At 40.7% G+C, this 25,171-nt stretch overlaps 1 protein-coding gene across 2 annotated transcripts in view; it reads left to right on the top strand.

Annotated features, from left to right (window-relative positions):
* LOC124860244 (dedicator of cytokinesis protein 2-like) overlaps positions 1-11,960 on the top strand; it is a 143,451-nt gene extending 131,491 nt beyond the window's left edge. For both annotated transcript variants that reach the window (XM_047353367.1, XM_047353368.1), the window contains 14 exons: positions 541-630; positions 1,414-1,518; positions 1,691-1,832; positions 3,557-3,638; positions 3,827-3,911; positions 4,248-4,334; positions 4,854-5,030; positions 6,541-6,624; positions 6,724-6,861; positions 8,100-8,227; positions 9,865-10,069; positions 10,224-10,329; positions 10,878-11,026; positions 11,296-11,960. In XM_047353367.1, coding sequence (XP_047209323.1) covers positions 541-630; positions 1,414-1,518; positions 1,691-1,832; positions 3,557-3,638; positions 3,827-3,911; positions 4,248-4,334; positions 4,854-5,030; positions 6,541-6,624; positions 6,724-6,861; positions 8,100-8,227; positions 9,865-10,069; positions 10,224-10,329; positions 10,878-11,026; positions 11,296-11,358 — 1,641 coding nt within the window. In that variant the 3' untranslated portion in view covers positions 11,359-11,960. The remainder of the gene's footprint in view (positions 1-540; positions 631-1,413; positions 1,519-1,690; positions 1,833-3,556; positions 3,639-3,826; positions 3,912-4,247; positions 4,335-4,853; positions 5,031-6,540; positions 6,625-6,723; positions 6,862-8,099; positions 8,228-9,864; positions 10,070-10,223; positions 10,330-10,877; positions 11,027-11,295) is intronic.
* The last annotated feature ends 13,211 nt before the right edge of the window (positions 11,961-25,171 follow it).

Genomic DNA, 25,171 nt, shown 5'->3' with positions numbered 1-25,171 from the left:
GTACACTCATTAGGCCTGTAATTTATAAGCTGACATGATTTAATAAGACTTATACAATTTATATGACTTGCTCTGAGGAATGCTTTCAGAAGGTGAGAAGATTACTATACTGCAGCATTTCTTCTAGCCTTATCTTTATGCATTTAGGTTGAGAGAGCATTGGGAGCCACTCAACTCCAAACTATGCTTCTTTACATTAGCAGGCAAACTAAAGTTTGGAATCAAATTAAACTTAATGACTCATTACACATTACACTAACACAGATTTGAACTGAAATATACAATTTAACAATGATTATTTAAGTTGTCTGTTAGGCGTGTCACAACACAAGGACATCCCTTGAGTTCAAGGAGCTATTTATGGCACAATGATTTCCCCATCATCATCAGTAGCTTAGCAAATAAGATAGTCTTCCAATAAAATAAGCACAACAACTGGTCTTGACTATTACAATTGATGACTTCTCTGAACCAAGTTTAGCTGCAGATTGTGTATAAATGCACTGTTCTGTTTCTCTTCTTTGTGTTCTCTTGTTTTAGATGTGGGAAGAGGCCATTACTCTTTGCAAGGAGCTAGCCGAGCAGTATGAAAATGAGATCTTTGACTATGAGCTACTCAGCAAGAGACTGGTAATACATCATAGCTTAAACCTTCAAATCAGCTGCACAGCAGTGCTGATCAATGGTTTGGCAGCTTCTCATTTCCCCAGCCATCTTCTGTTTATTTTTTTTTATTGATATTTTAAATGTTGTTAGATCACTTGAAGGAAACAGCTTTGAAATAGCAGTGGTTAAATTATCCACAGCTGTTGCTTGTTCAGACGGTGTTGAAATAAAGATTTAGGAAACAGCCTACATACGTATAGTATGTTTGACTTCAGCTTCTCGGTTACATGCATACCTTTCAGCATACCTAGTTGTTCATGAAATGGATTTAATTTTTGAATTTTGTTTTGGAGTTTGGTAACTAATTACCATTTCAATCACCATCCATAACCTCCTTGGTGCCACATATAGACTTGCTGTAATAGTATTTTCTGTAAACTGCTTGTTTCATATCTCGAATGCACTAGGTCACATGCTAACTCGTAGCCCCTCTCCTCTTGTTCTCCTGTTTTCTTCCCACTTTGTATATATTACTATATCCCCTAAAAACCCTTTTTTCTCTTTATATGACTGCAGCAGTGGCTCTCTCAGCTGTTGCTGAATTTATGTGGTTATATAAATGACAGACATTGTCCTTGGAAGGGGTGCAGATTTTTTATGCATCTATCACCCTCACAGAGCCAGCATTCTGCTGATGGTAGCTTTGTCATTGGCCTGAGCTGATTAAACTGCCCTGACTGCACACATTGCACATCTGAAACTCTCCCCCTGGACACATCCTTGGTTTCTCTTTATCTCTCCCTGCAGGAAAAACAAGCCAAGTTCTATGAGAATATTATGAAGATCTTGAGACCTAAGCCAGACTACTTTGCAGTGGGCTACTATGGACAAGGCTATCCTCCTTTCCTCAGGGTTTGTAGTTATATGTCCGGTATAAATCATTAAATCAAAGGGTATTTACCTATTTTCTGTTATCTAATAAAGCAGCTATCAATACTGAAAGTAAATACATTAAAGTTTGCTAACTCTTATAGAGCCTAATTCAGTATCACCACTATAATGGGCTCTTTTCTTCCTGCTATAGAACAAGGTGTTTATCCACCGAGGTAAAGAGTATGAGCGCAGAGAGGATTTCCAGAACCAGCTGATGAGTCAGTTTCCCAGCTCTGTGCGCCTGAACACCACCACCATGCCGGGAGAAGACATCAAGAACTCTCCACTGCAATGTATCCTTCAAGAAGCTAAAGTGTTTTAATCTTTATAAGTGCATACAAAGGAGGAAATATAAATGGAACACATGGACTGCAGCCTTCACAGGCAAATTAATGCAGGAACGGACATTTAATTACACACAGTACCTGTGGTATTAATACGTAATTGGTCACTTGAGGAGTCTGAATAGATATCAGTTAATATTGAACTTGACATAATATCTTCATTTTCATAAAATGACACAATTTTCTTTGGGCTTAAACAAATCCAGTGACGTGCTTCCCTCAAGGTTCAAAAAACAACCCTGAAATACTCTTATTCAGTCGTTCTTCTGGGATTTTATTTTCTTAGAAAATATTAGGGGAAATGATAAATAACTGATATGCAGATCCGTAGAACTTTTCCACATTTTGTCATGATACAAATCACAGACCTCAGTGTATTTTTTGAGATCTAATGCAATAGACAAACACTTATTAAGTAATTGTAAAGTAAAAAAGGAAAATTTTTCCATGATTTTCAAAACAAAAGAAGAAAAAGAAGAGTGTACTTGATTTCAGCCCCTGATTCAAAACATTATAGCACAATGATTTGCTGCAGTTGTAGCCGCTTGTCTTTTAGAATATATCTCTAGCAGATTATTTGCATATGGACACATTATTTTCTAATTCTTCTTAAAAGAATAGCGCAAGCTCAGTCAATTTAGATTGGGAGGATCTGTGAATATCAATTCCCAGATCTTGCTATAGATTCTTAGTTGGATTTAGGACTGGACTTTGACTAGACCATTTTAACATATGTTAAAAATATATGTTTTGATCTAATTTCCCGAAGTCTTAAGTGTTTTGCAACCTGTAACTATCTTCATCCATCTTCCCATCACCTTTACCTCTCTGTCTCTCCTAAAGAAGTGCATTATGCTGCCATCGTCATGTTTCACTATTGGAATAATGTGTTCGAGGGATGTTCAGTGTTTTCCCCCACACTGAGCTTTTTGCATGTTGAACAGAGAAAGACAAGAGCACCTTCTTCTACATGTCTGGCCTGTCATTGACATGTGGTAATAAACTTCTAACTTGACATCTTATGGATTTTTCGACAATGACTTTATTTTTGCCTTGAATCAAAGTCCCAATACAATTTGTGGGAGTTTGTTATTGTAAAGTAAACAAAATGTGAAAAGGTTCAAGCAAGTTCCTGTAGCCTAACAGATTCCATTATCACACACAGCCCACTGAGGGCTCGGAACACCCTGGGATCGCACATCTACCTGCCTAAATATAGGTATAAACAAACCAGGACAGACTGAGATCCAGTAACTCAGTCCCAATCAGAGGTGTTTGGGTCAGTCTGTTCACCTCTAGCTGGGAGAGCTTTTTATGTTCCCCGAGCGAAGATTCTCAGCTGTTGGTGACTTTGGAAAATGAAAAATAGTTATGGTAGTTCCAAGATAGAAGAACACATTTTTCATGCTCTCTATAGAATATGTGGAAATGCATTGTTTTATAAAATAATATAAAAGACCTCTTTGCTTGAAAAGAAAAGACATTACAGCCTAGATGCATTATAACCTTTTGACGTATGACGTTCTTTTTGATCAGAATTTTTTTTTATTACATCTGTATCATAAACCTAGGCTATGGACCTTAAAATCACATAAATCAGAATGGCACAAATATAGTAGGACATTGTACATCATGTGGCAGAATATTTAGTTTTTCTGAGCATTTTGAACCAGATATCCAGTGTTTCACTGTTCAGCCAGTTCTGGAGATCCCTCCTCGCCTGAAAAACAAGCCCGTCCCTGACCAGATCATCAAGTCAGTGGTGTCTAACAACAAATGCTTATGCAAAGAAGTTTGCATTTTTGTGAAGTTAACACTGATAATTCTGACTAATGCCCATTTACTACATCACTCACCTTTCTCAATCATTTCTTTATACTTTTGATGAATAATTTTTTTGAATCCCTATCTCTGCTTCGTCCTCTCCCTGTTGAATAATGTAGCTTCTACAAGTCCAACTATGTGCAGCGTTTCCATTATTCAAGGCCTGTGAGGAAAGGACCTGTGGACCCAAACAATGAATTTGTGGTGAGTTACTCCTTGAATGTCGATTTACAGCTCCCACCACTGGGACTGTGAAAGTATATCATGAGCTTTCGTAAATTTGCATTGTCTTTGCTCTCAAATGAAATGTTCCCTCTTTAGCAGATAACAGTTTTATAGCAAACTGCAGGGTGTAAAGTACACAATTAAAGACAAAAATACCAGCTTATATTAAAATATTTCAGATGAGCTGATATGATTAGATAAGATAAAGAAGGACGAGTTTGATAAGAGTTAAGACGTATAACAGTATTCTCATGTGGAATAAAACTCATTAACAGATTTTACTCTTTTTCTATGATCTGTTTCTGTTTGTTTCAGTCCATGTGGATCGAACGCACCACTTTCACCATCGTGTATAAGCTGCCCGGGATCCTGCGCTGGTTTGAGGCTACAGACATAAAACATGTAAGTCTGTGGGATATGTTTTTTTCTATTCTATGTTTTACTTTAATGTTTGCTGTAAGACATGCCGTCCATCTTGTTTCCCAGCTTAACTTTTTCTTTTTTAATGATGGCTGGGGTGAGCCTCCTCCAATAAACTGCAGAACAGTACAAAGGTTCCATCATTGTCAATTTGCATTTTAATGTGTCTCTGCTCAGTGCAGAATCATCCAGCTTAGTATTTACAATTAAGATCAAATACTATTCAGATCCATTAAAACATTGAAATTGTCTTGTAATTAAATGGGAGTAAATCAGATAGCATTAAAAGAAAACTGGGTGGTAGAAGTGATAGATGACCACAACCCATTCACCACCCCCTAACATCCCCAACCCTTCACCCCCAAAGTAACTGCATGGTCCTATGGCATACCCCCCTGGACAGTCAACAACATGGCCTATATCAAAAAAACACACTTTGTACATTAAAACTTGCCTTTGCTGATTTTGTTTTCTCCTCTTTCCATCATTGTCCATCTCCAGACTACTTTGTCTCCTCTAGAGAATGCCATAGAAACCATGGAGTCCACCAATGAGAAGATTCTGACCATGATTAACCAGTATCAGGCTGACTGGACCCTACCCATCAACCCGCTCTCCATGTTGCTCAATGGCATTGTTGATCCAGCTGTCATGGGAGGCTTCGCTAAATATGAAAAGGTAAATAATCAAAAAAGATTTAATTCTATGAGAGTAATAATGCAATGGTTTATGAAAGTTGCTTTAGTGGGTAGAAATCCATCTGAATTTTACCCTTTGAACTGTTTCACATTTTTTTGCTTTACAACCACAAACTGCAATGTTTCTGGGAGATTTTATAAGACAGGCCAACACAAAGTTGTGCACAAATGGGAGAAAAATCCACAGGGCGTTTTAGAAGAAGGCAGTTTACTTTTGGCCTAAACTTCTTTGAAATGCAGTGCCTAGCAACAGGAGACCCTTAACGTTTTTTGCACGTTTTTGTCATGTTATAACCACAAACTTTTAAATATTTTACTGGGATTTTATGAAATGGACCAACACATAATCTCATGGAACACTGTTCATAGAATATGCCACAACAGCATATCTGCTACAGGACAACACTTCACAAATCTGGCCTCTATGGAAAAAAAGACACAAAAAAAGGCATTTTAGAAAGAATTGTGTATCTTTTTTTGTGCTTTTGAGAGACGAGACTACAAATGAACTGTTTGGCATGCATGCATAATTGCATACTATCTGAGGTGAAAAAACTAACAATGGATATCACCTTGGTAAAACATGGAGGTGTCTGCGTCATGCTGTAAGCTTGCTTTTCATCAGCAGGACAGGTAAGTAGACCAGAGCTGAAGGGAAAGTTCGTGGAGCTAAATGCAGGGCAATACTGCTGGACGAAAACCTGTGGAGACAAAACAAGTCAACAACCCTGACAAAACAACCGGAGCTACTCTGGAAACAGATGATCACAGACACTCTCCATCTCATCTGACTGAGACTAAAATATTTTGCAAAGGAGAATGTGCTTTAATTTTAGTTTTTAGATGTGGAAAGCTTGTAGTAACATACCCCAAAAGACTTGCAGCAGCAATCACAGTGAAAGGTGGTTGTACAAGGTATTATTGAATTCAGGCAAAGCTTTTCAGATTTTGTTTTGTAAAACACTGAAAACCATGTATAATTTTCCTTCATTACTTTATTACTTTGTGTTGGTAAGTCACATAATAATACATAAAATACATTTAGGTTTGTAGTTGATGCATAACATAATGTAAAATAACTTAAAGGGGTATAAATACTTTAACAAGGCACTGTAGAAAATTATTTTGTAATAATTGCAGTCTGAGAATCAAGAAGCAGTTACTCTGACAAAATGTGAAGCCACAGTGGTTCCCTAAAAATTACTAAACTTCAGGAGCTTTTCATCCTGCAATACTGAGGATGTCATCAGTATCTCAAGTCTTTATATCTTCCTAAAGCTTTGAAAAAGATTTGGGACAAAGTCTGCAGCCATTAATATTGTCAAACATGTTTGATTTTATTCTCAGCCCACACTTTTAGTACCTCATCACTAATAGTTTGTGCTAAAATCTCTACCACTTGAATTTTAAAACTCAACTTTGCAATCTGCCAGAGGTAATACCTTATGTGGTATTCTCTAAACAAATGCTAAAAATGTCTTCTGCATCAGGCATTCTTTACTGATGAGTACACCCAGCAACACTCAGAAGATCGAGACAAACTTCTGCGGCTCAAAGACCTCATCGCATGGCAGGTACAGAGCATGTTGAACCAAACATTTGCACATCCACCATGTTTGAGGTCTTACTTCCATATGTTTGTTCTTTTTACATCATAATATTGTCATTTGCAGATCCCGTTGCTTGGTGGAGGAATCTCTCTGCATGGGAAGAGAGTAACAGATGACCTGCGGCCTTTCCATGAACGCATGGAGGAGTGTTTCAAACAGCTGAAGAAAAAAGTGGAGAAGGAATATGGAGTGAGAGAGTTGGTAAGAATTAATTAGAAATAATATAAGGGGAATAGACGTAGAAGTACTAATTGTGAAATCCACAAGACTGCCTTTGGACGACTGGGCGAAAGAGTTACTTTGGTGGAACTTTATAGTGAAGATGTAAATTAGTCCCCCCCCCCCACCCCCCCCCCCCCCCGCAAACTTAGCAATTAAAATATTCCTAAGACCTCTTGAGTAGAGCATTGATTGGGTTTTGTACTTTTTAAATTTCTCCACAGCCAAAACAAAGTTGAATCTGTTTTAAAAGAACAGTCTAAATATCTGACTTCAATAACAAAGTACACTGATGTTTGAACAGATGATGATGTCCTGTTTTATTTAGTCATTGTTGCCTTTTGCTGTTTTATTTTTATAATGCACAGCAACCTTAAAAATCTTGATTTTTTGTGATGCAAATTTTTCTTGTTTCACACCAAACCCACCAGGAGTGTTTGTTTCCAAAAATCTCAATCTTACTCATGTTTCAGCCATTTAAGACAACTTCTGTTTAAGTTCTTTAAGACAGCTTCTGTTTAATGCCACATTTGAGTTAGAGTTTAGTAATCAGAACACAATTATGTGTGAGATGGTAAGTGCCTCCTAAATTGATTAGCATGTTCTGTAGATACCTTCTAGTAGTTGTTGTGGGCAGACTTAGTGACCCCTTTTTGCAGTTCTTTGCTCTTAAATTTATTAATTATCTTCCTTAACCTTGCATTGTGTTAAGGTTGTAAAAAACTCCATGTTTTTATTTAATTTTTTTATTAGTCCCCTAGACATGCTGACTTTAGGTGAACACTCTTTTCCAGTGGCAGTTTCCTTACTTATGAAGGCCAAGACACATCTGCCTCACTTCTATCCCAGGTTCTCACGTTTTTTCCAATTTGGAAAACAGGGTCCCAATCACTGTTACTTTTTATTTTAAGACCTGTTCTTGTACCGAATAAAAGTACTCAAAATAAAGTTAGATTTTTTTCTGTATCTTTTGGTATGGGATTGTAAATTATAATAAAATATAAATCAATCTTATGCCTTTTTTACACACCTTTATCAGAGGTGTCAATATTTTTTAAAGTTGCTGGTTATTTTAAGAAACCAAAAAATAACAAATTACTGTAGTCCTTATCAAAACAGTATATTATATTCTGTTCCACCTTTATACACAGTCAGTACTATAGCGATATACAATTGTATATCCTTCTACATGTTATATATATTTCTCTGTGTTTCTGCAGCCGGATCTGGACGAGAGAAAATCTACACGTCCTCGATCAATGCTGCGCTCCTTTCGACAGTCCATCATCTCCATCTCTTCACTGCAGGGATCTGAATGTGGAACACCAACCAAGTCTCATGCAGACAGGTAGAATAAAAGTTTAAAGCCATTTGACATTTAACCTCTCATCTAGAGCTACAAAGATTTTCACCAACAAAACAATATTGATATCAACACAGCTGAAAAAAATAGAAGCAATACTTTGATCAGATTGCAATAGGAAAATATATTCATATATCTGTACCGATATGGAGTGATTAATTTATTTGCTGTAAATAGATTCCACATCATTTCATGAAAACAAAACATAAGTCTTAATTTTAGAGAGTACATGTGTAATCATGTTGTGTTTTTGTTTTTAATTGCCAATGACAATACAATCAGAATCTGAAATTGATTCTGATTCTAAATTTAAAGACACCCCAGAAATCAATGTAAAAAATTGACAAACCTTTATTGTAGGAACTGAAAATAATACTCAATACTTTTAATGGCTAGACTGACGACCTGTCCAGGGTCTACCCCGCCTCCCGCCCATAGACTGCTGGAGATAGGCACCAGCTTCCCCACGACCCACTCTGTAAGAAGCGGTAGAAAATGACTAACTGACTGACTGACTTTTAATGGTTTCCACATCTTTAAATACATGCCTGACAAGCATGCTCCTAATGCAACTAGGGCTTGTATCCTGGGCAATCTCCTCCCAGTTCTGGACCGGGGTGTCACTGAGTTCCTGGACAGACTGAGGTGCAACCTGACCTGGACTGAACAGAACGTCCTAGAGGCCTTCTATTGGGTTTAGGTCAAATTAGCATGGAGGCCAATCAACTGTATCAATTCCTTCACCCTTCAAGAATTGCTTGCTTACTCACACCACATGAGACAAAGCATCGTTGCTCACCAGGAGGAACCCGGGATCCATTGCACCAGTCATTACTAACCTCCCACCAAACTGGCCATGCTGAATGATGAAACAGGTAGCATCTACATACTCTTTCACAACTTTCACAAGTGTGCAGGGATGAACATTCTAGGATGTGTGAAAAGCATTGTGACCACAGGGCCCACAAGAGGATAACGGGCCTCCAGTCCAGCCTCATCAAGTCTCTTTCTGATTGTTTGGCCAGAGAGGTTCACACCAGTGTCCTGCTGGAGGTCTTTTTGTTGTGTCTGGTAGAGCTTATCCTGGTTCTCCCTGCACAAACGTGCAGGTGGAGGTCCTGCTGATGGGTTAAGGAGCTTCTATTGCATTGTCCACTTTTTCTAGAGTAACTCCCTGTCTCCTACTCTTGAGAATCTGCTGGAAAACACAGCAAACTGGACAAACTGTACACCCTCTACAGAGTTGAGGTTTAGCGTCAAGCTGGCAGTAGTAACACTGACCATGGACAAATCCAGTACTAGTGAAAAAAACAGCAAGAAAAGATGAGGGAAAAATAGCTGTGGCCTTTACTTGTAAATCCATTCCTTTTTAGAGGGATTATCCTATTGTGGCCCCTCTACTGCAAATGTTGTTAGCTTTAATAACAACTAAGTTACTGAAACTAATTAACATCCACATCTGCTACATAGCAGACAAGATCAACATTCCAGGTGTTGAAATGACTTGGGGCTATAGCCTGAATAAAACATTTGCCTTTAGTCTTTTGCTTTTGAGCCATGTAAAACAGTCTATAACCTAAGACAATATTTTAATAATATGCTTTATTCTGTCTCCTTTTAAGGGATATCCCAGAATCACCAAACTCCTGGTCCTCCACCCTGCCACGCTCCAGCGGTAGTGTTAGTGTGAGCATAGATGAGGAGAGCGTGGTGACAGTGGGTGATGCAGAGGTCAAACTGAGGAAGAGCAAGAAGAAGAAGAAAAGAAGCAGCATGATTTTCATCACAGAGGAGAGAGAAAGGACAAGCACGCTAGACTGCAAGCGGGTAAGAGTTATTGGCTGTAGAACAAGACAGGAAAATATAAGAACAGACAGATCAGGTGGGAGGTGCTGTGTGTATATGCTTAAGCCAGAAAATGCAAATGCAAAGCATAGGCGAAGTTGTTGTTGAGTTTTCTGTGATCTCTGTCTCCCTCTAGCTGTCCAAGAAGCAGGAGTTCCGCAGTGACACCAACTTGTCTGAACCAAATAATGAAAATGTGCCGCTGACCCATGCCAACTCTCGATCCCTGCCAGCCATCACAGGTAACAGACACACAAACTAATTCACCTGTCCTGGAGGGCAATAACCACACAGAAACTCATGGCCCTAAGAGAAAGATCTGACTGAAAAAAAATACAGGCCATGGTGGGAATATTACATGTTTACTACAGGCAAGCATAAAAATGTGGCTCTAAAAATATAACACACAGCTCAATGTAAAGCAGCAGAAAACAAACGCTGTAATGTTTAAAACTAAAAAATGTAGCAGTTGCATCTAGTTAATGTCATTTTATCATTTACATGACCTTGCACTTGTAGTTGTGCATCACAGCACTGTTCACTGATGCTCCGCTGGCCTCCTGCCACTTTCAGACAAGCTGAGCCAGCACAGGCGACGTTGTTAATACACTAACTGTGTTTAGTCCTGCTGGCCACAACTGAGCAAACACACATATCTGGCAATAGCAGATAATCATCACCAGGACAGCTGCAAGAGCAAAAATGTTTTCCCAAAAAGTGTTTGCAAAAACAGGCAGATGAGTCGATTTAAGAAAGCAAATTATTGAGTCCTGCATCTTCCTTTCTGTAGGTCTGTCTCTGTCAGTGGTTGGTGGGGCAGAAGAGGTGGACGCAGCCAAAGCCAAGAGGGACAGTAAGACCATGTCTGCCTCCGGGACATCTGACCGAACAGCAGACAGACGCTCAAAGGGCGTCATTAACCTGCTCTTTAAGTCCAAGGTAGGCAAACAAGACAAGATGTTTAATGATTTTTAATAGCATATTATTTTGTATTCATTGGTACCCATAAAAAAAGGTACTAGAGTCAAATACGTACTATGTATACATGTATTGAATTTTCCACTTGTATTCCTCTTGCATTAAAATGTTTAAACAAACACTAAGAAGTGAAAGATTAAATTATGCTCAGATGCATTTTTTTTTTATTGTGTATTGTCTTCAATAATTAAAATTATATTCATACTAAATCGTCCTGTTTGTTTCAACAGAGCTCCAGATCAGAAGATCCAAAGCCCAGTGATCCAGCCAAAGACTCTGACAATCATTTCTAAAATGTCCTTCATTAATGTTATTTTTACTTTACTTTAACTTACTTATCCACACGTATTTTAACACCATATCCACATTTCCACACTCACTCCCAGTCTCTGTCACTCTCAGCATCTCTGTTGCCTTAATCTAATTGATCCAACCTATCAATAAAGGCTATTTTTATTGGATGACCTTTTTTTTCCCTGGTAATTTGAATGACGCTCCGCAGATGCTAAATACCACATTACAGCTTTTAAATCAATTCAGCTTCTACAAGAACGAGCAAACACAAACCAGCCTCCTGATGTTGCTGTTTGAAAAGCTTCTTATTATATGGTTTCCAGCCCTGTTGTGACAGGCAATAATGAGAAAGTGATAATTTAGTAAAGCGCTAAGGGTACCATGTCCTCACGTAGGACTCTGAGCCCGAATAACATGGCAAACAGCACTGATGCACTGATTCAACAAATGAGGAAGACAGGAATAAAATGCAGACAACAAACATTGAGATTAAACTGCTGTGTTTTTTTTTTTTTACTTCATTCAAGACCATTTAACTTTTATGTATGCTTTTGGCATTATTTGTAAAACATTTCTTAAAATAAAATATGACTGTAGTACATTTGGGTTTGTGTAAACCACTTCAATATGTAGAGATGTAGTTTTCTGAGCATTCTGTGTGATACTGGTTTTACTTGTAAAAGTCTTCATACCCCTTGAACTGTTTCCTATTTTTATTTGTATTAACCCACAAACTTTAACATATTTCAGTGGGACTTTATTTAATACACCAACATAAAAGAGTGCATAACTGCATGATGAAAGGAAAAGGAGACATGATTTTCATTGGTGAAAATCTCGTACTTGTACTCGTCGTCTTCCGCTTTATCCGGGACCGGGTTGCGGGGGCAGCAGACTCAGCAGAGAAACCCAGACGTCCCTCTCCCCAGACAGCTCTTCCAGCTCCTCCGGGGGGAGCCCAAGGCGTTCCCAGGCCAGCCGAGAGACATAGTCCCTCCAGCATGTCCTGGGCCGTCCCCTGGGCCTCCTCCCGGTGGGACGTGTCTGGAACACCTCCCGAGGAAGGCGTCCAGGAGGCATCCGGTATACAGGTCCTTCTCAAAATATTAGCATATTGTGATAAAGTTCATTATTTTCCATAATGTCATGATGAAAATTTAACATTCATATATTTTAGATTCATTGCACACTAACTGAAATATTTTAGGTCTTTTATTGTCTTAATACGGATGATTTTGGCATACAGCTCATGAAAACCCAAAATTCCTATCTCACAAAATTAGCATATCATTAAAAGGGTCTCTAAACGAGCTATGAACCTAATCATCTGAATCAACGAGTTAACTCTAAACACCTGCAAAAGATTCCTGAGGCCTTTAAAACTCCCAGCCTGGTTCATCACTCAAAACCCCAATCATGGGTAAGACTGCCGACCTGACTGCTGTCCAGAAGGCCACTATTGACACCCTCAAGCAAGAGGGTAAGACACAGAAAGAAATTTCTGAACGAATAGGCTGTTCCCAGAGTGCTGTATCAAGGCACCTCAGTGGGAAGTCTGTGGGAAGGAAAAAGTATGGCAGAAAACGCTGCACAACGAGAAGAGGTGACCGGACCCTGAGGAAGATTGTGGAGAAGGGCCAATTCCAGACCTTGGGGGACCTGCGGAAGCAGTGGACTGAGTCTGGAGTAGAAACATCCAGAGCCACCGTGCACAGGCGTGTGCAGGAAATGGGCTACAGGTGCCGCATTCCCCAGGTCAAGCCACTTTTGAACCAGAAACAGCATCAGAAGCGCCTGACCTGGGCTACAGAGAAGCAGCACTGGACTGTTGCTCAGTGGTCCAAAGTACTTTTTTCGGATGAAAGCAAATTCTGCATGTCATTTGGAAATCAAGGTGCCAGAGTCTGGAGGAAGACTGGGGAGAAGGAAATGCCAAAATGCCAGAAGTCCAGTGTCAAGTACCCACAGTCAGTGATGGTCTGGGGTGCCGTGTCAGCTGCTGGTGTTGGTCCACTGTGTTTTATCAAGGGCAGGGTCAATGCAGCTAGCTATCAGGAGATTTTGGAGCTCTTCATGCTTCTATCTGCTGAAAAGCTTTATGGAGATGAAGATTTCATTTTTCAGCACGACCTGGCACCTGCTCACAGTACCAAAACCACTGGTAAATGGTTTACTGACCATGGTATCACTGTGCTCAATTGGCCTGCCAACTCTCCTGACCTGAACCCCATAGAGAATCTGTGGGATATTGTGAAGAGAACGTTGAGAGACTCAAGACCCAACACTCTGGATGAGCTAAAGGCCGCTATCGAAGCATCCTGGGCCTCCATAAGACCTCAGCAGTGCCACAGGCTGATTGCCTCCATGCCACGCCGCATTGAAGCAGTCATTTCTGCAAAAGGATTCCCGACCAAGTATTGAGTGCATAACTGTACATGATTATTTGAAGGTTGACATTTTTTATATTAAAAACACTTTTCTTTTATTGGTCGGATGAAATATGCTAATTCTATGAGATAGGAATTTTGGGTTTTCATGAGCTGTATGCCAAAATCATCCGTATTAAGACAATAAAAGACCTGAAATATTTCAGTTAGTGTGCAATGAATCTAAAATATATGAATGTTAAATTTTCATCATTACATTATAGAAAATAATGAACTTTATCACAATATGCTAATATTTTGAGAAGGACCTGTAGATGCCCAAGCCACCTCAACTGGCTCCTCTCGATGTGAAGGAGCAGCGGCTCTACTCCGAGCCCCTCCCGGATGGTCGAGCTCCTCACCCTATCTCTAAGGGAGTGCCCGGCCACCCTACGGAGGAAGCTCATTTCAGCCACTTGTATCCGGGATCTTGTTCTTTCGGTCATGACCAAACGTTCATGGCCATAGGTGAGGGTAGGAACGTAGACCGACCGGTGAAAATCTAAGGCATGTTTTTGTATTCAGCAGCCTTCATACAATATTTTGTAGAGGCATGTTTTTAGGGGTGTGCCTCCAACAGCTTTGCACAGACATACACTCTTACATACTCTTATTTGCCCTATAGTTCAAGCTCTGTCAGATTAGATGAAGAGCAGCTGTGAACAAGTCTTACCATTGATTCATTATTAGATCCTGGTCTGGACTTTGACTGGGTCCCTTTGACACATTAATATGCTTTAATCTAAACCATGCAATTGTAACTCTGATTTCATGTTTAGGTTCATTGTCTTGCTGGACAATGAACCTCTGCCCCCGGTCTACAGGCTTTGGCAACCTACATGTTTTTTCTTTGTAGGACTTCTCTGTATTTTGCTTCATCCATCTTCCCACCATCTTTGAATAGTTTCCTTTTCCACGATGAAGAAAGCATTCCCACACCATGATGCTGGCACCATTATGTTTTGTATTAGGGGTGGTGTGTACAGAGTGATATGCAGTATTCGTTTCCTGCCAATACAGAACATTTTGAATGAAGGCCAGGAAGCTCAATGTTGATGTTATCTAACCAGAACACCTTCTACCACATGTTTTTTCTTTTTACTTCTTGGCTCTTGACAAACCTTAAACCAGACCTGTTTTGGCTTTTTTTTTTTATTTCTTCCATAAAGGGCCAATTTATGGAGTGCACAACTAATAGTTATCCTGTCAACAGATTCTTCCACTGGAGCTGTGGATCTCTGCATCTTCTCCATGAATTTTTCAGCTGCCTCTCTGATTAAGGTTCTCCTTGCCTGACCTTTCACTTTGATTAGCTGGTTTGGAAGATTTTTGTTTGTGCCATAGTCTTTCCATTTTCCTGATGATAGATTAAACAGTGCTCCATTAATTGTTTGAGGCTTGTGTTATTGTTTTATAACCTTGCCCTAGTATAGTAAAAAGGGCTTGATAAAAACGCACACCACACTTATAAGACACACTTGGCAGCCATTTATCATTTTATTTTGTCCTCACAACTGTTTACCACTTTGAATTAGTTTTCACTAAGGTTTGTGGTTATCATATTCTAAAATGTGTTAAGCCTCAATAGTTATGCCTTTGCAAGGCATTGTATTTCAGATGGTTTTAGGCCTTAAGTTAACTGTCTCTTTGTAAATTAAAGCACTAACCTCATCATCTACTGGCCTTTCACAAAAATAGTCACCTGCCTTGAGAGTAAAGTCAGGAATTTTATTTTTCATTTACCTATTTGTGATTTTTCCCCAGAAATATGCAGAAAGCTTGTATGTTGCACCTCTGTTTTTTCCTAAATTTAAAACCTGAAACTTCTGCTGTGTAAGGTTGTTTTTAGATTTGTAATTTGCTTCTGTGATGCCGCTCCAGCGTTACTGTAAAGCGTTCACTCTGTAAGTGAATTAAAACAGCCATTAAAAATGAAAGCGCAGCCCAGGAAAAGGCCAGTCACCAGAGATGATTTTGGTGAACCACCCCACGTCTGAAGAACTGAATGGGGCCAGAAAAAAATTCAAATAAACTAAAAGCAGCTCAGTGGGTGGTGAGCAGATTTCTTCAAATTTTTCAAAGAAAATAAATATAAGAGACCTGATTACCCTTAGGTCAGTTGTGCGGCTTAAAGTGTGCTATTTCGTTCAGCTGTGCGTTGGTTCCGGTTTATCCTAAATCCATGCAGCTACAGCACTCAAAGTCCTAACAGAGAGTGAGCAAATGGAGTGGCCAGTTTATTGGCAGTCATCCTACTATCCTCATTGAATTTACTGACATTTTAATAAAGATGTTTTGCTCAGTTGTGAAAAGGAGCTGCAATTGATGAATATAAATTAGTAGCTTGTCTAGTCAGATGGGAAGTTAATACCTCTCCTGCTCTAGTAAAGTGACATTAAGTGAGAAAATATAATTTCAAATTAGGCTATTTTGACGATTCATAGATTGGATGAGTATCTCACATTTGCCCTCTGGAGGTTTTATTTCTTCGTGGCTCTCTCTGTGCACTGTACTTTGGAACTACATATAATCAGGAGGTGATTAAGAGCAGTCGAAGCATGGCTTCCCTACCTTATTAATGCTGCCATTAGTTGCTTTCACACTGACCACAAGGCTGCCTCCCAGCCAATTTAAAGTTGCACAGTAGCCATTTAAAACTCTTGCAAAGTCGTGCCCCATGACTCTCTAGTCTGGAACATGGGGTTTCTGATTAAACTATGTCACCAGTCAACGATTTCACTCTCAAACACATACATCTTACAAGAAAAGATGGATTGAGTTAGTAGAGTCCCATCCAGTTTATTCTCAAAGGAAATAATGGTGGTGCATTGCTTGACTGATAGAGTGATTGATTACCAACGAGATTATTCTGAACAGTCTATAAAATCATGAAAACCAAACAAAAATAATCCCTGATAGATCTCAGAGAGATAAAACAAAATAACTTGACAATTTGAAAAACAGCCTTTAAATGCATGCTAAAAAAAAAAAAAAACACAAGCCTCCTTGTTGACAGGTGATATTTCTCAGATAGAAAATCCATCAGTATTGTAGTATTATAAATGTTGCTTCTGCCTCTGACAGGAAGCAAAGTATTTCCTCATGGCTCATCATTTTCATTTACATAATATTTTTTAGGCTGTAGTACATAAAATGTCACATTTATGGATGGACAGAATTACACGGTAGCACAGTTATTAGCACTGTTGCCTTGCAGCAATAAAAGGTCTGGATTTGAATCCAGGCCAGGGCCTTTGTGCATGAAGTTTGCACATCAAAGATTTTTTGATTTATGTCTGAGTAACAGGTAAATATTAACAGTGAAGTTGTGACAACAGTAAATATTCAGTGTTATATGTCTGAGAAAAGCCGCAATAAACCTGAGTTCTGTTGGGTCTTCTTCAGTATTGTTGGAGCTGTGTGCTGTAACAGCCTGACAGTAAGAGAAAGGACTGACATGGCAGAGCACTTCCACTGTGTCTGTCATATCATGGTGGTGATTTGTAGGACCAACATGCAAGAAGGAGCGTGGGAGTCACATGGTGAGTTGAAGCTTTGCAATAATGTCAAAACAGGTGAACTTACAGATAGGACACAGGCAATGGACCTGGCAGGCAAACAGTCATGGACAGATTGGACCTGGTACACAGCAGGATCCAGTTGAGCAATAAAGACCAGAGAGTTTAAATACAGAGAAATGACCAATAAACTAGTAGGGCTAATCAGGTGAAATGGGGAGCAGCTGAAGGAGGGATGCTAATTAACACAGATGAGTGGGACTACTAAGAAACCCAGGGAAGCAACAAATATCTAAACACAAAAATGAGCCCAAACCCTAATCTACCATGAATAAACTAAAATAACCGCAACTAGGGAACATAAGCAGGGAAGTACAGAGAAGCAAACAAGATACTCAAACAAAGGGGAATCATGACAGTGTCAGAATTAGGAACATTTGATGGAAGAATAAAGGATGTGGTAATTTTAATGCAATGATGCAAAACTATGTTGAAAATATATCTGGTAAAATTACAGCTTGTTTTAAGAAAATAAAAATGTATAGCTTTACTCTTAAGGTTTTGTCAATAACATAAGTGAAAGCCAAAGCTGTAGTCACAAAATCTATCCACGAGGGGGCAGTAAAACACAGAGTTTTACAGCTACAGAGTTTCAGCCGATTACTCAGTCCATCTACATGCTGGTAGTTTATATTTAAAGGACAAGATGAAAGTTTCAAAATATTAAAATAAGTTCTCCAAAATGCTGTAAAAATGTTTGCACATTACAACATAGATGATCAAATATGCCCTTACGATATGGTTCAAGAGCGTGAGAAGTAAACAAGTGGATTTTTCTGTCGAGAGTTTGTTTACTGGAAGGAGAAGCTGTGCCTGTGGGAAAAAAAAAAACTTCAAAGAGTTTTCACTTATACCTGTAAATACAACAACAAAGCCGGGGCAGCTACTGCATCACGACACAGTTCAACACACCACCATGACCAGCCAGCATCATTTTCAAGTTTCCACACATTGGTTTCATCATATAAGGATAACTTTTCTGTGGATCTTGGGTATTTATGAAATGCTGCTCCACTGCTGACCACTGAACCTGGAGCTATAAACCTTGGGAGGGCTAACTACACGTGTTGCAACTTGAAGTTTTGGCTCAGCTTTCTGGCTAAGGAAAGAACAAAGGGCACAATGAGTATACTTTATATTTTATACATGAAATGCATTGCAGCTTCTTTTTAATAGTCAAAGGGTGAGAACAAAGTTTAATTTGTGCACAAAGGGCAGTTGTGCTGCTCTTGCAGAATGGCTTTTCTCAGCAGTATTTTGAATTAAGCTTCTCTTGTTCCAGACAAGGACTTGAAGTTTAATCTGGTAGTCTTCAGAGTGTTTGTGAAGGAGTGAAATAAAGGAGTCGGGGTCAGTGGCATCATATCATTTTGTCCTTGGTAACAGATCACAAACAGAACCTTTGTTAAATAAAGTTCAAAACCTGCTTGTTCATATTTTTTCAAAGAAACCTATACATATTTTTTCCCAGATATGGTGAAATGTTAGGTTGTCCTTTGTCCCAGAATATGTTTTTAAACACCTTAATAAGGTTAATTTATAACATTTTCTTTTTAGCCTCTAGAGTGCAGTGTTGACATATTCCAGCAACAGATTCTCTCTTGATCAATGCTTGGTCAGCAGAAGTTGCTGTGTTTGGAACACAAAGTGTTGAATGCCCTGCAGAATGGAAATCAAGGCAGATAACATGGGCAACAATCCTCGCCCCCTAACTCCTTTAGTATCGGTTCCCTCTCCTCTTCATGTCTCCCTGTAATTGCCTGGGTCTTCCTTTGTCAACTCTTTTCCCTTCCCTTGACTCGTTGTGGCCTGTTTTGCCCTCCCCTATAATACTCCCTCTGCTCTCTCTGACAAACAGTTGATAGGGAAGCAGATAGTGAAACAGTAGTGTGCGTTTTAATGGGGCTCCCTGATAAACCTCTATCTGACAGTTGATCAAAGAAAACCAGGTTGCTCACATTTCCTCCCTAAAGGATCATTCAGAAGGTTGAATCGAAGTAATACATCCCAGTAATGTGTGCCTGCAGACTAGGCCCGATGTATATGCATATCAGATTTGATTTCCAGAAGAGTTATTAACCCACAACCCAGTGTGTTTATGGTGTAGAGAACAGACTTTTAATAGACTGAAGAAGGACTTAGACAGTAAGATGTGAAAAGACAGTGAACCAAACTTCTCACCTGTCTGTGGCGACATTGATAAATGTGGAGTAAACAGTATTTAAAATAACATGAAAGTTTCGTCAAACAGCATGACTTTATGTTTGGAAGTCAGGCGTTTTTTATCATTTACTAAGAGGTTCTGTTTTTGGAGATCCAAGCTTTCATTCTCATGGCAATAAAATGCTAAATCAATGTATTTTCAAGGAAAATATCAGAATCAGAATCAAGTTTGTGCACACAAACAAGGAATTTGACTTCTGTTCAATTTTGCTCTCAATGAAGAAATATAACTATAAATATAACTATATAAAAAAGGGAAATGAAACAAAAAAGTTGTGTTGTCAATATAAATGTAAACTGTGTCTTTACAAAAAAAGATGGTCATGGTTGAATTGGTGCAAATATCCATGGTATGGATGGATCTGAGCACTCTGAAAGCCTGGGGAAAGACAATGTCACTGTGGTGGCTGGTTTTAATCTGTGAACATAATACTTTGCTCTATGTATCTGTTTTATTCAGCCATGGAGTACCATGAAAAAAGTGATTCCCCCTTAATGATTTATTCTGTCTCTGTCTATTTGATGTGCTTAACTGTTTCAGATTGTAAAATACATTTTTGAATAAAGATAACCAGAATAAATACTAAATCAGTTTTCAAAGCCACAGTGGAGAGTTTTAGTATGAAAGGCTTGTTCATGTGCTCCATCTGGGGTGGTGTGTGTTGTTTTCTTACAGAGCTGCTGTTTCTGCTGGCAGTCAGATGCATTCAACTCACCTGACTCACTCAACAGCCTTGTTAGCAAAAGATTGGTTTCCTTGAGCCATTAGACAGTTCTCCACTCCGTGGAAAACCTTCATACTCACCTGCTTTCCGGTTTTCCTCTGCAACTTCTTCTTCCCTGGTCAGCCGCTAACAATACGTGCCTGTTCACTCTCCACCCATCCAATGTCCTCAGCAACAGAGAAGCTCATGCTAATGCCAAGCCAGACACAAGACCAAATGCCTCCTGCAACAGCAATCAAAAATTACTGGGCTGAACTTAATTTTTCTGAACCCTCCTATGAAAACGAATATTTAATACTGTGTTCTGTGTGACATCTGTACACAAGTCAGAAAACTAAATCCAAACAGAATGGTTAAAGGTCATGCAACAGCATTTTATCTGGGTTCATGTCCTGACTTTGACTAAACCTCTTCAAAACCTACATTTTTTTAACCTTTAAAGGTTGGACTTGCTGATATGCTCTGGATATTTGTCCTGCTGCATAACCGAAGTGTTCTTCAGCTTCAGGTTACAAACTAATAACTGGACATTTCTCTTCAGGATTTTTTTGGTCGAGAGCAGAATTGATTGTTCTATCAACCATATGAAGTAGTCCAGCCTCTAAAACAGCAAAGCAGTCGCTTACCATCAAACAACAACCGACATGTTTGGCGGTGGTATGTTATTCTTTTATTATGTTGCTGTGCTGGTTTTATACCAAAAGGTTCAATCCATCCATCCCCGAAGCCCTGCCAGCGCGGAGCTTTTTAAACCACCTTGGTGACTTCAGCCCGGGTGATGAAAGAGTCTCACCCCGAGTCCCCAGCCTCTGTTTCCACCAGGGAATGCATAATGGCAGGATTGAGGAGATCCTCGGAGTATTCCTTCCACCGTCCGATAATGTCCCCAGTCAAGGTCAGCAGCTTCCCACCCCCACTGTAAACAGTGTTGGCGAAGCACTGCTTCCCCCTCCTGAGGTACCGGACAGTTTGCCAGAATCGCTTCGAGGCCAACTGGTAGTCCTTCTCAATGGCCTCACCGAACTCCTCCCATGCCCGGGTTTTCACATCTGCCACAGCCCGGGCCGCGGCATGCTTGGCCTCACGGGAGCTGTCGGCCGCCTCAGGAGTCCCACAAGCAAACAACAGGCGATAGGACACCTTCTTCAGCTTGACAGCATCCCTTATTGCCGGTGTCCACCACCAGGTTCGAGGATTGCCGCCGCAACAGGCACCGCAGACCTTACAGCCACAGCTACGGGCAGCAGCATTGACAATAGATGCGGAGAACATGGTCCTCTCGGACTCTATGTCTCCAACATCCCCCAGAATCTGATCAAAGCTCCCCCAGTGGTGTGAGTTGAATAAATCCCTGGCCGAGGGCTCTGCCAGACGTTCCCAGCAGACCCTCGCTGTGCCTCTTCAACATTGCGTGGCGGTCAGGGACAGTGCCTCTGGACTAGCAGACTGGGGTGGTGGTCCCCCTTCATAAGAAGAGTGTGTTCCAACTAAAGGGGGATCACATTTCTCAGCCTCCCTGGTAAGGCCTACGCCAGGGTATTGGAGAGGAGAGTCCGGCCGATAGTCGAACCTCGGCTTTAGGAGGAGCAGTGTGGTTTTCGTCCCGGCCGTGGAACACTGGACCAGCTCTATACCCTCTACTGGGTACTCGAGGATTCATGGGAGTTTGCCCAACCGGTCCACATGTGTTTTGTGGACCTGGAGAAGGCATTCGACTGTGTCCCTCGTGGTGCCCTGTGGGGGTTGCTCCAGGAGTATGGAATTGGGGGCCCTTTATTAGGGGCCATCCGGTCTCTGTACAAGCAGACCACGAGTTTGGTCCGCATTGCCGGCATTAAGTCGGATCTGTTCCCGGTGCATATTGCACTCTGGCAGGGCTGCCCTTTGTCACCGGTCCTGTTTATAACTTTTATGGACAGGATTTCTAGGCGCAGCCAAGGGCCAGAGGGGTTCTGGTTTGAGGACCAGTGGATGCAGATGACATGGTCCTGCTGGCCCCCTCTTGCCAAGACCTACAGCATGCGCTTCGGCGGTTCACAGCCGAGCGTGAAGCGGCTGGGATGAAGATCAGCTCCTCCAAGTCTGAGGCCATGGTTCTCGACTGGAAAAGGGTGGCTTGTCCTCTTCAAGTTGGAGAGGAGTTCCTGCCTCAAGTGGAGGAGTTCAAGTATCTCGGGGTCTTGTTCACGAGTGAGGGAAGAATGGAGCGGGAGATCGACAGACGGATCGGTGCAGCTGCCACAGTAACGGGGGCACTGTGCCGGTCCGTTGTGGTGAAGAGAAAGCTGAGCTGAAAAGCTAAGCTCTCGACTTACTGGTCAGACAACGTTCCTACCCTCACCTATGGCCATGAACTTTGGGTCATGACCGAAAGAACGAGATCCCGGATACAAGCGCTGAAATGAGCTTCCTCCGTAAGGTGGCCAGGCACTCCCTTAGAGATAGGGTGAGGAGCTCGGCCATCCGGGAGGGGCTTGGAGTAGAGCTGCTGCTCCTCCACATCGAGAGGAGCCAGTTGAGGTGCCTCGGGCATCTATACCGGATGCCTCCTGGACGCCTTCCTCGGGAGGTGTTCCAGGCACGTCCCACCGGGAGGAGGCCCAGGGGATGGCCTAGGACACACTGGAGGGACTATGTCTCTCGGCTGGCCTGGGAACGCCTTGGGCTCCCCCCAGAGGAGCTGGAGGAGGTGTCTGGGTAGAGGGACGTCTGGGCATCTCTGCGGAGTCTGCGGGGTCTGCTGACCCCGCGACCCGGTCCCCGATAAAGAGGAAGACTATGAGTACGAGAAGGTTCAACTTTTATTATGGAAGTCCACAGAATGTTTATCCAAATGTCCTGGGGCCCATATAGATGTTTTTTTGGTAAATATGAGGCAGGCCTTTGTGTTCTTCTTGGCCAGCAGTGGTTTTGACTTTGGAACAATGGAAGCAATTTTTGCCCAGTCTCTTTCCTTTTGAATCCTGAAGTAATGTAGTTAAGTCATGTATTTGTACTTACATTCGGTACTAATTTAAAAACAGAAACAGCTGACAAGTGATATAACACTTATATTGTCTACAACTAGGCACTGAGTGCCTTGTTGCTAAAAAGCGCTATATAAATAAACTTGACTTAACTGTGAGGTCAGCACTTTCCTCTTAGTTTGATCTGACAGCTCACCAGTGTTTGAAATTAAAGTCTGGAAAACAGAATCCATGTCAGCCTGAAACTTGCTTTATTAAAGAGAAACTAACAAGCATGACGTTCACAAGTAGCTACAGGGTTCGACGGCAGCGGATCGGTATGAGTGGGTTAGATATCTACCACGTAATTGGTGATGGCTGGACTGTCTGTAAGCCGATACAGAGAGATTCCACAGGAGATCTGTTTGTGTGTATGTGTTATCTGTGAAACAGACATCTGCTTGGCATAATGGTGATGATGATCTGTGTGTGCCAGCCAAACAATGGCTCCAGAAAAAAGGAAATGGAGAGAGAAAAAGATGGGGGTGAAAAGGAAAAAATTTGTTTTGGAAGACAAAAAGATGCTTCTTTGGAATATGGCTAAATTTGGATTGAAAAAAAAGTAAACAGTCAGTCAGTCAGTCATTTTCTACCGTTTTTCCATAGTGGGTTGCGGGGGAGCTGGTGCCTATCTCCAGCAGTCTATGGACTGGACAGGTCGCCAGTCCATTGCAGGGCAACACACAAACAACCACACACACACTCATTCAGAAAAGCAGCAGCACTAGCGCCAAGATGACGGACCAAGAGCATATATTAACAACATTAAGACATATATAAACTTTCTAACATTACCTGGCTTTGTATCGTAGTTTCTTGGTCCGTTCTTTTGGTGCTAGTCCTGCTGGTTCTTCTTCCTCTTCTCTTCTTCTGCTGGCGATGCGCAACAAATTCAGAGGTGCATACCGCCACCTACTGTACATCATTGTATAACTCCACGCACTATATTCTATGTTTTAGTTTTGTATTTCATAAAAATAAGAACAATGTTTTATTTATAATACTCTTGATTTCTACCCCTATATCCCCTCCGTTCCTAATATTCCTTTTAGACTGAATTACCTCCCATTCCGGCACTACGTTTACTGGCGGTGAGGAGTGTGACAGCGCATGCGCAACGCGAATCGACTAACTCTATGCTCCACTAACCAGCCTGAGATCACGTGACACCAAGTCGCTGATGTAAATTCGTATTCTCAAAGAAAATAAATCGTATTCACAAACTGTTGTAGCATATTGTATTCATAAAGAATAAACCACAACTGTAAACTTGAACTTTGTGTTTGTAATTTCTTGAAGCTGTAACATTTTATTTTGTATTCTTATAGAGAAAATATACAATACCTCTTTTGGATTTTACTTATGCACAACTATTGACTAATATGCACACATTTCCGTCTTTACATACACATTGTTTTTGACAGCGTTCTTACCACATATTTAAGTGTTTCCTTTATTTTTTTGAGCAGTGTATTTCAAGGCAGATATCATTGAAAAATCCAAATAAATCAGCCAAGATTTCAGAAACAGAATGGGCTATATGCACGTACGAACGTGACGTAATTTCCGCAAAAAAATCAGGATGGTTGTTTATATCCGGTAGTAACTGAAAGCACCCGCTGTGCTAGCAAGTCACCTCACCGCTCTTGTAAATCTTTTTGTTATTTATATGTGAGTCTCTTCTACTCATCACCTGTCCATGTACATGTCCTAAACATGACATGCAAACAGGCAAAATTGTCGTTTCAACAACGTACGGACAGCAAGTCCAACCACCACTGCTCTGTGCCATTCTGCACTGCATCAACGAAGTCCAATTCTTACCTGAGCTTTCTCACCTTTCCAAAGGACTCCG

This window comes from Girardinichthys multiradiatus, chromosome 23 (genome assembly GCF_021462225.1).
Source record: "Girardinichthys multiradiatus isolate DD_20200921_A chromosome 23, DD_fGirMul_XY1, whole genome shotgun sequence".
NCBI lineage: Eukaryota > Metazoa > Chordata > Actinopteri > Cyprinodontiformes > Goodeidae > Girardinichthys > Girardinichthys multiradiatus.
The sequence above is the reverse complement of the archived record's forward strand: the minus strand, read 5'-3'. Positions and strand labels throughout refer to the sequence as shown.